The sequence below is a fragment of the Mesoplodon mirus genome (assembly GCF_964341445.2).
Source record: "Mesoplodon mirus genome assembly, chromosome: 8".
NCBI classification, from domain to species: domain Eukaryota; kingdom Metazoa; phylum Chordata; class Mammalia; order Artiodactyla; family Ziphiidae; genus Mesoplodon; species Mesoplodon mirus.
In genome coordinates, this window is record NC_138984.1 from 35,799,198 (window position 1) to 35,815,751 (window position 16,554).

General features: G+C 39.5%; 1 protein-coding gene across 6 annotated transcripts in view; it reads right to left on the minus strand.

Annotated features, from left to right (window-relative positions):
* SPATS2L (spermatogenesis associated serine rich 2 like) overlaps positions 1-16,554 on the minus strand; it is a 176,684-nt gene that overhangs the window by 29,177 nt on the left and 130,953 nt on the right. For 5 of the 6 annotated variants that reach the window (XM_082630130.1, XM_082630131.1, XM_082630129.1 and 2 more), the window contains 2 exons: positions 7,757-7,963; positions 6,352-6,487 (listed from right to left, as the gene is read on the minus strand). In XM_082630130.1, the coding sequence (XP_082486256.1) occupies positions 6,352-6,487; positions 7,757-7,963 (343 nt within the window). The remainder of the gene's footprint in view (positions 1-6,351; positions 6,488-7,756; positions 7,964-16,554) is intronic. The other variant, XM_082630134.1, reaches the window with a different exon arrangement.

Here is a 16,554-nt window from a genome sequence, read left to right on the forward strand (position 1 = left end):
AAATAGCACAAGGGCAGGCGCACCTGAAGATGTCACTGGCATCAGAGTAGATGGATATATACCATGTATAGCCAGGAACACCAAGTAGTATTGCTGCTTGACTAAAGCCCGAGGAAAATAATAATCCCCCAAAGAGACACTTAATGGAACAATTCCCTACTGTATTTATCTTCACATGCCTCAGATCTTCATCCTAATCCCAGTCCCCACTGTGATATTCGGTTTTATTGCAAAATGAGAAAAAAGACTCAGGTTGAGACAGAATGGTGAATGAAAGTGATGGCCTGTCACCAGCTACAGCCTTCAGTTCTTAATTGTTCCATTTTCTCCTAAGGACTGACTTGCATTCCATAATGAAAAATAGACAAAGCAGCAAAGCCCTCAATTTTCTACACTTCAGTGTAATTGTTTTTGCTTGTCTTAAGGAAACAAAAATGTAATTTGACCTTTAAAATGTGTAGCTAGAAGGTTTATGTTTCAGGAAGTATGGGGAAAATATCTCGCGACTGCACTGATGTGGAAAGAGAAGACACTATGGCTGTGTTCTGGGGTACATGCCTGATCTGGGCATGTGAAGGAAATCTCCTCCCTCGGGTCTGCAGCGGTGGGTAGGAGGGCGGCTGGGGGAGGGGCAGAGAGGCACTCAGGTGCGTTGCAAAGGGAGGTACAGCAGACCTCGCAGAAGGGCTGTGCAACCTTCCTCTCCCTTTCCTCTCACCCAGGCTTTCTCAGCCTTACCGATACCTTGGACCAGATCATTCTTTGCTGGGGGTGGTGGTGGAGCAGGGGATCCTGGCCCGTGCATACGAGGATAAGGAGTGGCATCCTGGCCTCTGCCTACTATATGCTGGTAGCACTACCTCTCCACAGCTGTGATAACCCAAAATATGTCCAGACATGCCACCTGTCTCCTGGGGGGCAGATTCATCTGGCTGCAAACACTGCTCCAGCCCCAGACATATCACCTCCTCTGCAGGATTCTCAGTCCATGGTTTTCAACCACAGATGCACAAGAGAATCACCTGGGGTTCTTTAAAGACAAAAAAAACCCCTCTTTCTGGGTTCACTTATGCCCAGCGAAATCAGCATCTCTCCGGGTGGTAGCGAGGCAAAGGATGACCACAGAGCTCTGAGAGTGTGTAATTACAGTGCAGACACGTACACTTTGGTACGGAGAAAAGTACAGATGCATTTACAGACATCATCTTTCAGTCAATGTTCAGTTACTTATAAAGAGAACAAACAAAAAACCCAAAGAGCACAGAAAAACCATATGTGATAAATCTGCAAAAGTGAAGAAAAATGGTCTTATTTGGACTCAAACTGAAGTAGTTCCAAGGCTGCATGCTCCAAGAATTTGATATTATTTGGGTACCCAAGGAGCAGTAAAGTGGGAATATGGGACAGATTGCTGCTTGGCTTGTTCTGAAATGCAAGAGCCCCACTGGCAATTTCTTCTTTGGGAGGCCTTCTCGAGTTTATATTCCAGAAAAAGACACAATATTTTAAATGTCACAGCAATGATATCTGGTGGTCTGTGTGTGATTCTGCTTGGATACCAACAGGGCTTTAGTAGCAGATAAAGAGCCCTCCTCTGGAGTGGGATTTGAGGGATGCAGAAGAAGATATCTCAAAATTGCTTTTTCTGGGCTTCCCTGGTGGCGCAGTGGTTGAGAGTCCACCTGTGGACTCAGGGCACATGGGTTCGTGCCCCGGTCCGGGAAAATCCCACATGCCGCCGAGTGGCTGGGCCCGTGAGCCATGGCCGCTAAGGCTGCGCGTCTGGAGCCTGTGCTCCGCAACGAAAGAGGCCGCAACAGTGAGAGGCCCGCGTACCGAAAAAAAAAAAAATTGCTTTTTCTTCAGCCTGCAATTCTCACTTTTAGAGTTATTCTTTTGGCTGCTGGAGAGTCTCAACAGACTGTCAACTTTGGTTTACATGCAAATCTGTCACTTTGGGACGGATGACACATGGTCATCAAAAGGATGAGGTTACCAGTTACACGAAAACGAGTTTCAGTCGTTAAAAGGAAGGAAAGGAAAAGGATACAGGGAGTCTGCTACAAGGTCCTATGGCGTAGTGAGTGGGGTCACGGTGGGGAGCCCCTAGCCTGTAGGGGGCAGTAGGAGGCTCACCTGCCTTTGCTGGAAGGGAGGAAACTCCAAGATGGAGGGTAAGTCGGCAGAGAAAGGGGAGGTGGGGGAGGGCTTCGGGTCGGGGGAGCTGGGTGAGGGCTTAGGGTCCGGGAGCTGGGAAACTCCTGACCCACTTCCAATTTCCTGGCACTGCTTCAAGAGAAAATAAACACCGACTGGGTCCAGGAACACTTCTGGCCCCTTTTTTCACAGAAGGCATGCTTTGACTGATGTCCCTTTCCTTTTTGAAAGCAAAGCAGCCTAAAAATATTATCCCCTCCGGCCCCCATTACCCCAGTACACACCCTAACCCTCTGGCTTGTTACCATCTTCTGTTTTCTTTAGGAGTGCTTTTAATTAGATGTTAAATTGACAATAGCACCTAGCAATTTTTACAGCTCTATTTTGGAACCCTTTCTCTCCCAGCATATGGAAAAACTATCAAGTATTACTCTCCTTCCTCAATGTTTTTTGAATTTAATGTTTTATTGCTCATTTAAAGCCGTCAACATCAACTTGGTCATGCACACACACAGATTTGTGGTGAGAAGCTAGACTAGTTTGCACACAAAGCAATTAAACCTGGCAGCTATGATTCAAAAGGATGAATATTTTCCAGTTGTGGTAGGGGCCAATCATATAGGAAAGAAACCAGCTGTTTCATGTTAGTTCCTGATGTGACTTTTCACATAGACGCTCATGTTGCAAAATTTATTTTCTGTGAAGACATACTGTGAGGGCATTGTGTTATCTTTGTTCCCCTCTTAAATCCCCAGTTCTTTCTGGAAAAATGAGAAGGAGTCATGTAATGGTCACTTGGCCCTGTGTAACTGTGTCCTGGTTAAGTGCCAACTCTGATATTATAATTTAGCTACTTAATGGTTTTCTTCAGTAACATACTGAGCAAAATATTCTTCACAGCCAGATGGGAAGGACAAGCATTTCCTTCATTTCACTCAGATATCCGCTCACTCAGTACTGAGCATATGCAAACAAGGGCTTTCTCCCAACCTCACACAATCACCATTCCCATGAATTCCAGTGAGATCTGGGGGGAATTTAGTCACACAGGATTCACCTCCTGAAGTTGGTGCTTTGGTAGCAAAGTGAATGTGGAGAATTCTTTTACCAAGAGTGTCTATATTTCTAAACTACACGCACCGCCTATTGAGTGCTTAGGTGAGAGAATGGGATGGCCCCGAGGAAAGGGAGCAGAACCTGCAGGGGGATGTATGCCACCTCCCTGTCGCCTGTGCACCAGATGAGTCAACATCTGCCTCAGAACCAGCACTCTTTCTGGAAATCTCCAGAGGACTCCACATCCTCCAAATCTGGATATACTTTACGATGTTACCCTGAGGTTTCCATTCTATTAAATGAATAGGGCTATATTCAAAATTCTCTCTGGTGCCTAGAGTTTGTGATTTCACCACCACTAGGAAAGCTTCATTTTTTTAAGCATGTAAGCTGCCTCCTTCGATTCCGTGACCCGCTCTTTCTCAAGAGCCCCACAACCCCTAAAATCCATCCTTTGCTCCTCAGAAAATTAGAGAGAGGCTTAATTCAAGCACATCACGCCATTGCCTGGGCTGCAGGCTTAATTGGAACAGAGGCAAAGAGTTTTCCCTCTGGCATAAATGCATGTAAATGGTTGATAAAAGTGGTTTTATTTTTAAGTTGGCATTTATGTAATTATTTTGGGATCATTTTAATGAAGGGTTAGGTCAGAAAACAAGTGGTGGTGTTTTCTCATTTTGCAGCAATAGAATATAGTTGATCTAAAGTTTTTCTTCTTCAGTTTGGAGGAAAAGTTCCATTCTGTCAAGTAGGTGACTTTTAAACAGCCGTACTGCTTGGCAGGGCTCATTCAGAAGTGATCCTTCCCATCAGTTTAAAACACAAAATGAATTACAAGCAGAGACAAGATACACAACTTCCCTGGGCGCTGACCTTCCTGGCCTCACACTTCCACCTCTTGAGGAGTAAAGCGCTCAGAGACTCTGTTCTAAATCTCAAGAGTCTCGTGAGCCATGTGATGTTCATTTTACTAAGGAAATAAAATAAAATAAAAAAGAAAAGTATTCAGAGCAGCTGGAGGAGAGAGGTAATTTGGGGTCATTGCTACACTTTGTCAATTAGTGCGTGAGTCACTCAGTTGGAAGGTATCATACAGAGGCCTCAGAGGAAGAGTTTATTCTAAAACGCCACACAAAAGGACAAGACAGTGTGGTCTTCTGTGAGCAGCTCACTAATGCCTCCAGACAGAGGCTGGCAAACTACGACCCCCATGAGCCAGAGATGACTCACTGCCTCTCTGCATGATTTCTGGCTGCTTCCACGCCACCACAGCAGGCCTGAGTAGGCGCACTCAGACCTCACCACCCGTAAAGCTCAAGATTTTTACTAGCTGGCCCTGTACAGGTGAAGTGGGCTGAGTCTGGCTCTCGAGAACAGGCCTGGATGTTGAGTGTGCTTTTATATATTAGGGTAGCTTAAGGATAAACTGTAAAAGTCATATAACTGTAAAATTTAAAAACCAATGATGATGATGATAATAATAACACCTTTTATTTGTATAGCATCTTTACCTTCTCCAAGTACTTTCAAATGTATTCTCGGAGTTTGCTTTGAACAATTAGTGAGGTTATAATCTGATCAAACAGAGAAGGGTTCCAGGAAGGTTGAGACGGTGTGACGGGGTGGAGGGTAAATGATTCCTCACTGAATAACTGAAGGAGAGGCTTTCTTTCAAGTCCCTGGTGTCTATGCACTCTTGGAATCTCACATTATATGTAGCAGATGGTTTAAAGTTCAAGAATTTTTAGATTAGGTTAGCGCTCGGCGTAATCCTTAGTTTTACGCAACTCTACAATTAGCAAAAAAGCACATCAGTGTCAAGGAAACGACTTAGAATGGGAAGAATATGCGGAAGATGTGATCAAATTCTAGAATCACAGGACGCCAATATAGGGAACATGTTATGCGAGCCTGGGCATTGCGGACATGTGTTTTCTTTGTTCTATATTTTCTTCTTTAACACCTTGTTTCCTTCCGGGAACCATGGCTCTTCAAGTCTCACTTCATGGAGTTCAGGTGGGGCTCCCCCCCCCACTAACTCTGTGGTAGGCACATGACTCCGGCCTGGCTAGTGGGAAAACTCTGTCCCTCTAGCCACAGGGACAGGTTTATTGACAGATACATGACCCAACCCGGCCAATGGGAATTAGGCCTTTTGGACTTTTTGTTGGAACTACTGGAAATGAAGCCCTCTCTCAGATCACAGGGGCTAAAGATTATGTAAGCTTGGAGCTGCCAGCGTGTCATCTTGGCTGCTACATGGAGTCAGTACCTAAGAATGAAGCCAAGAATAAGCAGAACCAGGAGATTGTGGGAGACATTGAAAGAGGAAAGGAGGCAGAGACAGAAAAATTGAATCCTGATAACATATTGGGCTTAGAACCAAATTTGCCTAAAGGAATCTCCTGGAACTTTCATGTACATCAGTCAATAAATCCTCTTTTCTCATTAACTAGTGTGACTTGAGTTTCTGTCACTTGAAAGTGAAAGCATCCTGATGGATACACTGGTAACACTTTTCTGCTGATAATAACTTAAACTTTTTACTAAGAGGTATTTCATTCCAGTTGTGGACATGAGCAAAAGCACAGGGCTGAAAGAAATGTCTTCCATCAGAATCTGCTGCAGAGCAGGGCAGGGCAGGACCAAAACCACACTGGTGTACCATTTCTTAATTCCAGTCTTAAAGATACCCAAGAACGGGGTTCTATCACTAAGCTTACGTAAGATGTTTCTCAGTTTTGTTAAGGGAGTTTTTCTTATTTTATGATGATATCAGGCTGGAAAGTATTTTCTTCTGAGTAGCATTCATGATGTTAACCTTCCAAAGATCTGTCAAAAATATCATTTTTGATGTTTTGTTCTTTGTTGAGGTTGTGTTCTACATCATTCATATACTTTTGGGCCAACTTCAACCTCCAATGAATTATGTCTATCAGGTTTCTCTTTATTCCAACATTTTCTCTTCTTTTTTATTCTCAAGATATATGCATCTGTCTGCAGGGCTTAAGAAAATCTGCTGAAGTGTTGTTCTGTGATGTTTATGGATTAAATAAACAACATTTTCCATCTGATGTCTTTACCTATAGGAATAGCAGAAGTGCCATAAATTTATAGTTTCTAAGTCAAATTACTCACCAGTTGTGTAATTCCGCAAAGGCAGCTTTGATCTTCTTCACTGAACTATCCACTTCCTCCTTGATCATGACGCGATATCTAGTTAGAGACACAGTGCAGCGTTGCAAATCCTTCACCGATTTCTCAATATTTGGGCCTAAAATTAATGTCAAGAGAAAGCATGTTAAAGCGAGCACTTTATTTTTTTATTTTTGAGCTAAACAACAACAACAAAAGCAACTAACTCACCCCCTTCCAATAAAAAGAGAGAGATTTGTCTCTTGTTTTTCAATGGAAAAAAAAGTTCCTTTAAGAGGATGTTTATAACCCAGACTGGGTGGTTGTGTGGCCCTGGGACCGCTGGGATCTCACCAGTGGGCTCTCTGGATGGGCCATTTGGGGCACATGCGTCTCCTCTGCCCTCTGGAAAAAGGCTCTGATCATTATGTTCTATTGCAAACTGTAGTTTCTTAGACTCTGATTTGTCTAAAGACCATTTGTGCCGCTGGCTCTCTCTCGAGAGACACCACTCTGCGTAGTTTAAGGCCAGCGGGGCTTTTGGAAGAGGAGAATGACAGAGAGGTTGGGAGAGGTCCAAATGGGCTAGAGAGAGGACAGAGCAGCGCTGCCAGGTACCTGGCTGTGGCCCCAGCAGTAGGGTTTACACACAGTGCAGAGCAAACAGGCAAGTTGTACTTATCCCAACAGGGGCATGTTTCTTAGAAGAAAGAAATCTCTCTCAAGAAAAGCGAGAAGGTATAATCAAACCCAAGCCAAGGAAATCAGATGCAACCGAGGCTGAATGAGAAGAGTATTATGTAATCTTCTGGCAATCAGAAAGGAAGTGATTTAGCCCCTTTCATTGTTAATACCAGTTATGTGTAAAGTATATCAAAGCTCAGAAAGTGATAAAAATATAATGTGTCAAATATAAAACTCTCTTTCAGTGTATATTGTCTGCAAGTCCTAACACAGAACTGAATTTACGTGAGGAAGGTCATATCAGAAGAAGACACAGCAGCCTCTAAACTCATCTTCATTCAGTGCAAGTTCGGCACTTACAAACTCACATATTGGGGAAACATTCAGCCTTCACATTGCTAAAAGAGCTCCTGCATTAACATTTGCTTTATAGGATGTAAGGGGAGAAAGTATTTGTGGTGCAAATTTATCCATGCCTACAAAGAGAAGAACGGCCACAGAGGGGCAGAAAAAGGGGATATAATTCCACTTAAACATTCAAGACCTTTAATTAACAGTGAGGGAATCACATCTGGCTTTCAATCTATGTGGCTCACAGAAAGAAATGCAGTTTCATGTGTATCTCTCTTCACTAAGCAGCATCTTTTGGAAAGTTCTGTCATTCGGGTACTCCTCTGTGTGTACAAAATATGTTGAATCATTTGTGCAAAAGAAATCACTTTACCTCTTTTCTTTGCCAACTCATCTGGCTTTATTTCAAGATGAGCTGCAGGGGCATTGGACTTAACAGGAGAAGTTTTTGCCTTAGGCTTGCTTGGGTTACAAGGCTGCTCAGCTGACCAGTGTAGGCCATCTGACCCCTCTGGTGTTCCATGTATAGGTTTGGGGTTCCCATCTAAGGATAGTTTCTGTTGCAGTGGTCTGTTGCCTTCTGTAAGAAAACACCAAATAATGACTGTGAAGTGATAAACTAAAAACACTGATGATAAAGTGATGGGGGATGCCGCGATTTTTGTTTTTGTTTACATGTTGGCAATAGTGCCCTTCACTGCAAACAGTCAAGAAACTGTTTTAATAGATGCCCCAGGAGATGAAAGGGTATACTGGAAAGAACCTTGTACTTGGAGTTACAAGACCTGGGTGGGTGTTTTGGCTCCAGTAATTACTTGCAGAGTGACCCCCAGGTGAGCCACTTATCTCTGAGCCTTAGTTTCCTCACCCATAACCACCCAGGAAGGTCATTAGGAGCCTTACATGAGGTGAACAGTTTGTTTTCCCCCATTCAGTAAAGGCTTAGGCGTCTTTAAGTATGATTTCATATTGAGGCAATAAAAACATAGCCCTCGGGCTTCCCTGGTGGCGCAGTGGTTGAGAGTCCGCCTGCCGATGCAGGGGACACGGGTTCGTGCCCCGATCCCGGAAGATCCCACATGCCGCGGAGCGGCTGGGCCCGCGAGCCATGGCCGCGGAGCCTGTGTGTCCGGAGCCTGTGCTCCGCAACGGGAGAGGCCACAGCAGTGAGAGGCCCGCGTACAGCAAAAAAAAAAAAAAAAAAAAAACAAAAACATAGCCCTCCCATCTCCAAGTGCTACATCAATGTCTTGTGGTATTTTATTCAGAATTAATGAAGGCAGAAGAGTGACTGGAGATAGGGCAAGGATGTAGTGACAACAGGTTCTATGATCATTTCATCTAATTTATGGAAGGATTAAATCAGGAAACATCATCACAGTAACTCAACTATATTTAAAATCTAGGGAGTCAGATTCTCTCTGGAGCTTTAACAGATGTGGCAATAAATTAAGCAGCGCATTGCTTTCAGCGTCTTTTAAAGGTAGGTTCCGATTTAGTTATTGCTGGAGTGAATTAAATGGCACCTTAGTGGCCTGAAAAGGAAATGTATCACCATTAACATCTTACTCACAACCAGAGAGAGCTTTGGGTGTGAGAAAAGGGCAAGCCGGCATGCTTTTGCAGGTCAGGTTCTTAGAGAAAGCTGGGGGTAGTGGAAAGAGGGCAGGTTTGGCACATTCTGATCTTCCCAATGTCTGGGTGACCCTGTAGGAATGACTGCACTTCTCTGGCCAACTGCAGCTTATACCCAAACAGAGCACAACATCATCTCTGCGACACCCAGCCCCCTTTCAGACAGTCACCCTGCCTCACTTCTCTCTACTCCGTGGTGCCTTGTAAAAACTTCATGCATTATACTCTAACACAGGGTTTCCATGTCTGTCCCTTCCTTGCAGAGGCTATGACGCACTTGAAGGCAGGTGCTAAAATCATATTCGTTTTTGAAGCTCCAGTACTTGTGTCTAGGTCAATAGCTATCTGTAGAATTGTGACTGAATTAAAGTCCTCTTCAAATGATTTCATAGGAAGAAAACAAGAAGCAAAGAATACCTTTCCTGACACTGTCACAAACATTACAGCGACTACACTTGGAAGGTACAAAAGAATACGATCTGGTCCCCGTCAATTTGATTTTAGACATTTGCCCATTTATGATGGGTAAATTTGACTTTAGTTGAATCCATCATTTACTACCTATATATCAAAAAGGCACAGCATACGTTTTTATGGGCTGAATACTGAGTGCCCTTTAAATTTTACTTAAAGGGAAATTATAGCATCCAATGAAATGTTCAGCCCAGGTGGTGAACAAAGTAAATAAGTACTGAAAACACCATTTCCTCCAGTAATAAAACAGATTTAAATGGTAGTATACAATTTTATCTTTAGTTATAATAAAGTTTGGAACTTCCCTGTAGAGCAGTAGTTGTCAAACTTTAGTGTGCATGAGTTTTTCCCCTAGTACTTACTGCAAATGCAAATTCCCCAACACCACCTCCAGAGATTTCGATTCAGAAGTAGATCCAGGATTCAACTTCCTAGGTATTTCTGTTGGGATGGAGATGGGTGGTACCTAGGTAGTACCACCCACCAGGAGAAACTCTATTGTGAAAGATGAAAAACTAATTTTTTTGGGGGGGGCCATGCCCCGTGGCATGTGGGATCTTAGTTCCCTGACCAGGGATTGAAGCTGCGCACCCCCTGCAGTGGAAGCGTGCAGTCTTAACCACTGGACCATCAAGGAAGTCTCGAAAAACTAATTTTTTGATGAATCTATAAATGTTTTGTTAAAAGTAATTAAGTATAGGCTGGTTCCACCTCACTCCCTCTCTAAATCATAGCTGAGATTCAGGCTTGATGAAATATTATAAATTGAGAATCTAAAATACAGCTCATTGTACATAGTATAGTAAATTACTGTTATTCTTGAAAATAAGGGGATTTCTATTATAGCCTAGTGGAAATAAAGACCTTAGAACAGAGGAAAATATTATTCTGTTGAATGCAAAACATTTTAAATGAAGACAAGCATGCAAATGAGCTTGGGCTCATTAACCTAGAGCTGAAAATATTTTGTTTGTGTATCAGAGAACTGATATGTGGGCTACTGGTTCATTTCATCATTCATCCAAAAACTATTTATTGAGAAATTTGAGTAGTAGTATCTTTTCAGGTCCTGAAAAGCTGTCTCATTAGTGAGGTCATTGAATGCTGGGAAGATCTGAATTCTCAAAGACTACTTGGATATATTCTCACACCTGCTGTACAGATCTGTCTCCAGATATAGTAAAACTCTAGGACTCTTTCAGATGAAAATTGGTGGAGAGTTATAGAATCATAATAGAAGTAGGTTCATCTTGACCACAAATCCAGATATTTCTAGCAACAGAATAACAAGAGTTCTTTCCTGGATACAGTGATTTTCCTCTAACATTATGGGCTAGAAGCACCATCAGTCTTCTACCTTTCTGGAATCCACTTGTAAACTTCAATAGACTATAGTTGACTTGGAGTTGTTTCATATCACTGTCCATTAAGGTAGCCCCTAGCCACATGTGGCTATTGAACACTCGAAATATGGCTTGTCTGAATCAAGTTGGCTGTAAGTGTAAATTACACACTGAAATTTGAAGACTCAGTACAAAAAAAGAAGAGTTAAAAATATTCCTTTGATAATTAAAAAAATATTGATCACATGTCAAAATGATTTTGGGTATGTTGTTAGGTAAGATATATTACTCTATTTAATTCACCAGCTTCTTTTTTTTAATGTGTCTACTAGAAAATTTTAAATTACATATATAGCTCACATTACATTTCTATTGAAAAGCACTAATATACACCAAAAGAAGCACGAGATTGCTGGTCTCTCTAGACTAAGAGAGTATTGATTAATGCAAACTTAAAATATCCTCTGCAATTTCTACATGAGAAAAGTGGAGACAGTGATGTATTATCTTGTTCATCATTACATGCTTGGTGCCTTGTGAGTACATGATGAATACTGAATGGATGCCTGAATGATTGAATCAGCATTACTTTGGTACTGTGCATGCCTGGGGCCTTTCCAATTATAGGGAGCCTAGTTTGATATGAGTCTCTGGTTGTGTCTTTATCCTATAGTCATCAAATACTTGAACCAAAGTAGCTACATCTTGGAAAGAAAAGTTCTCTCTGGAAACACCCAATCTGCCCAGATTTCAATAAAAATTATATATATTTTAATTTAATCCTTGTCCATGTATCTAAAAAATTGCTCCTAGAAGCTTATGTGTTTTTGAATCTATTACCTAAGCCTTCCTTCTATTAAAAATACTTATCAAATCCCAATATTTATATAACTTCTTGAGTATGGCTCTGGTTTCTGATTCAATTTAACTCAACAGACCTGTATGGAGTGCCCACTTACTATGTGCTTGCCTTGGCTAATTCACAGGAGTTAAATGGGACATAGTCTCTCTGCCATTAACAACTAGTATATAAAATTGAAAAAGTAATATAAGACTCCAGCATGATAAATCTGAGTTGACCTTTCCCCACTGTACTGTCTTGGCACCTTTGTTGAAAATCAATTGACTGTATATATGGTATTCTATTTCTGAACTCTATTCTATTCCACTAATCTAACTGTTTCTCCTCACTCTGATACCACACTACCTTATTTACTAACTACTATATAATGAGTCTTAATATCAGGTAATGAATGTCCTCCAACTTTGCTCTTCTTTTTCAAGACTGTTTCAAGATCTTAGGCCCTTTGCATTTCAATATGTGTATTTCTTACAAAAAAATTCTGATGAGATTTTGACTGGTTTGCATTGAATCTATAAATCAATTTAGAGATAACTGGTACCTTAACAATCTTGCATCTTTTGATCACTGAACATGATATATCTTCCCATTTTTTAAGGTTTTCTTTAATTTGTCTCAGCATTGTTTTATAGTTTTTAGTGTCTTGTGCATCTTTAGTTAAATTTATTCCCAGGTATTTTAGATGACATGCAAAATGTCACTGTATATAATTTTCTTTAAATTTCATTTCCCAACTGCTGGTTGCTAGAATGCAGAAATACAAATTAACTTTTTATATATTTGAGCTTGTACCTAAAACACCTTGCTACTTTCCTTATTAGTGTTTTGTTTTGTTTTGTTTTGTAGCTTTCTTAAAATTTTCTACATGGGCAATAATGACATCTGTAAATGAAGTTTAATTTCTTCCTTTCCAATCTTTCCTTGCCTTATTGGACTGGTTAGGAACCCTAGTACAATGTAGAATAATCATTCTTGCATTGTTCTTGATCTTAGGAAAACTACATTCAATATTTTATTATCAAGTATTATATTAGCTGTATAGTATATTTTTCATATGTTTATCAGTAAATTCTCTTATATTCTGGGAGTTTTTATTTTGTCAGGTGATTTGAGATGATCATGCTGTTGTTCTCTTTGATTTTGTTAATGCAGTAAATTACATTGATTGGTTTTTAAATGCTAAATCAATGTTGCATTCCTGGAAAAAAGTACCCTGGTCATGGTGTATTACCTTGGGTTTAAATATTGCTTACTTCAGTTTGCTAATATTTTGTGGAGGATTTTGCTCTTTTACTCATGAGCAATATGGTTCTTAAATTTTTCTTGTAATGATTTTTGTCAGGTTTTGATAAGGTTATGCTGGCCTCATTAAAAGAGTTGAAAAGTGCTCCCTTCCTTCTATTTCTAAACTATTTCAGAAAATAAAAATATGTTTAAGATTGCTATTATTTCTTTCTAAAATGTTTTTAAGCGTTCACTGGTGAAGCAATCTGGGCCTGGAATTCTAATTACCAATTGCTTTGATAGGTTTTGGGCTATTCAAATTTTCTATTTCTTATGTACATTTTAGTAATTCATATTTTTTAAGAAATTCAGCCATTTCACTTTTTGGCATAAAGTTGCTTATAATATCCTGTTTGTTGTTAGTCTTTAAATGAATGAGGGGTCAGGGTCAATTTCATTACCGATATTGGTAATTGGGTTATTGTATTTTCATTATGATGTAGTTCAAAATATTTTCTAGTATCTCTTGTGAAATTTTTTCTTTGACCAATGGATTATTTATTTATTTTTATTTATTTATTTTGGCCGCACCATGTAGCTTGCGGGATCTTAGTTCCCTGACCAGGGATTGAACCTGGGCCCTCAGCAATGAAAGTGGGAGTCCTAAGCAATGGACCGCCAGGGAATTCCTGACCAATGAATTATTTAGAAGGCTGATTAACTTCTGAATTTTTGGAAATTTTCTAGATATCTTATTCCTATTAATTGTTAATTTACTTCTATTTTTGGTCAAAGAGCATATTCTAAAGATTTCAAAACTTAAATTTTGTTTTGAAACTTATTTTATGGTCCAGTGATTGGTCTATTTTGGTGAAAATGCCATGTGCTCTTGAAGTCATTGGGTGTAGTGTACTACAAATGTCAATTAGGTCAAGTTGGTTGATAATATTTTTCAAATCTTTTACACTCTTACTGATTTTTAATATACTTGCTCTATCAGTTGCTAAGAAAATGGTGATAAAACCCATAATTATTGTGGATTTGTCTCTTTCTTTAGTTCTATCAATTGCTGCTTCATGGGTCTGGAAGCTTTGTTGTTAGGTGCATGTAAAGTTAGGGTTGTTATGTCTTCTTAAGGAATTGATCAATTTATTATTATGAAAAGATCCTAATTACCTCTGGTAATATTCCTTGTATTGAAATCTTCTTTGGTGTTAATATAGCTTCACCAACTTTATTATGCTTACCTTTTGGATAGTATATCTTTTCCTTTCTCCTTTAACTTTAGGCCCATCTCTCTTTCTATGTAAAGTGCATCTCTTGTAATCAGCATATAGTTAGGTCTTGCTATTTTATCCAGGCTGTCAATCTCTGCTTTTTAATTCGAGTTTTTAGTCCATCTCCATTTAATGTAATTTTTGGTATTATTGGGTTATGTTTACCATTTTGAGTTGTGTCTATTCTTTATTTCTTTGATCTGTTTCCTTATTTCTTTTAGGTGAATTTGTTTTCAAGTAATAGTTAGTCTTATCTTTTTTTGTGATACCTCTTCATTCTTTGTCTTTAGAGACTGTTCCAGGGATTACAGTATGTATCATTAATTTATTACAGTGTCTTTTGAATCAATATTATACTGCCTCATGTATGACGTAACAACCATACAATAGTATAATTCCACTTACCCACTCCTGTCAATTGTATATTTATAGTCATATATTTTACCTCTACATTTGTTGTAAACCTCACAATACATTGTTATTGTTTTTGCTTTACACAGTCAGTTGTTTTTTTAAAAAAATATAAGAGAAAAAAAACTTTTCTTTTTATCCATATATTTACCATTTTCAGTATTTTTCATTTCTTCCAGCAGATCCAAATTTCAATCTGGTATCATTTACTTTCACCCTAAAGAATATCTTTCAGCTTGTTTTGTAGTGCAAGTCTGCTGGTGATGAATTCTTTCAGCTTTTGTTTATCTGAAATTATCTTAGCTTTACCATCCTTTCTGAAGGATATTTTCACTAGATATACAATTCCATATTGGCAGTTATTCCCATTACATTACAGATTTCATTCTAGAGTTTTCTGGCCCATATTGTTTCTGATGAGAAGTCAACCTTTATTCTTTTTGTTGTTTCCTGTTTGCAATGTGTCTTTTTTTCCCCTGGCTGCTTTTAAGATTTTTGTCTTCACTTTTGACTTTCAGCAGTTTGACTAGGATATGCTTTGATGTGATTTTCTATCATTTACTCAGCTTGGATTTTGCTGAGCTTTTTGGATATGTGGGTTGTTGTTTTATGCTGAGTTTGTAAAAACTGTGGCCATTGTTTCTTCATAAGCACCCTCCCTCCATTCTCTTCTTTTTTTCTTTTGAGATTCCTATTGCATATCTGTGAGACTGCTTGATACTGTCCCTTAAGTCACCGAGGCTCTGCTTTTTGTTGATGTTTTGTTTTTTCTTTTAATCTTTTTCTCTGTTCTTCAGTTTGTTTATTTTTATTTTTATTTTTAATTAATTAATTAATTAATCTTAGTTCCCTGGCCAGGGATCGAACCCATGCCCCATGCAGTGGACGCATGGAGTCTTAACCACTGGACCTCCAGGGAAGTCCCTGTTCTTCAGTTTGGATGATTTCTTCTGACCTGTCTTCAAGTTCACTGATCCTTTAGCCTTTCTTGTCCAAACTGCTGCCAAAGGCATCTGATGACTTTCAAAAAAATTCAGTTATTGTACTTTTTAGTTCTAGGATTTCCATTTTATTATTTTTATCTCTCCTAAAATTCTCCTCTCTTCACCTTTTTTGGTAAAATTTTAAAACATATTTATAATCCTTATCTGCTGATTCCAACATCTGGGTTGTCTATGGGTCTGCTTCTAATGACTAATGTTTTCCTTCACTATAGGTCACATTTTCTTCTTCCCATGTCTAGTAATTTTTTAAACGGGATACTGAATATTGTGGATGACACATTGAGAAACATTGGATTTTGTTATTTTCCTCTAAAGAGTTTTGTATTTTGTTCTAATAGGTCATTAAAATACCAGCATATCACTCTCTGCTCCCCCCCACCCTGCCTTTTGCCTTGAAGGTAAATGTTAGGCATCTTATAAAACAAGCTGGAATGGAAGTAGGTAAGGGGATAGTAGACTGTTCCTTAAAATACCTTTATTTAATTACCCTGTTTTATATTTCTTTTCTTAAGTTTGCCCCCCATATCTGCTGACTCCAAATCCAGAGTTTCCCCATTTTCTGACAGGCAGTCAGCCTCCTCCCTCCCAAAGCTCTCTCCCTCTGAATTCTATGCTGAAGTTTCCCATACTCTGCTTCATCAGTCAATCCTCTTCCACCTACTTTCCTTCCTCTAGAAATTGAGGCCCTCTTCTCCCTTTTCTTCATTATTGTGGATTTCTATATTTAAAAATCCTTTACTATAATTCAGTGGCGTTTATGATGAAGAAGATATAAATTCATGCCTTTCTTTTTCTTAAAAAATTCTTGATATGCTTTGCCAAATTATTTTCCAGTCACTTGGACCCACTGACATTCAGCTGTAATGCATGCAATTGTTCTCACACTTAACTCTTGCCAATACTGAGAACTATCAATTTTCCAGTTACTAAATCTCAGTATC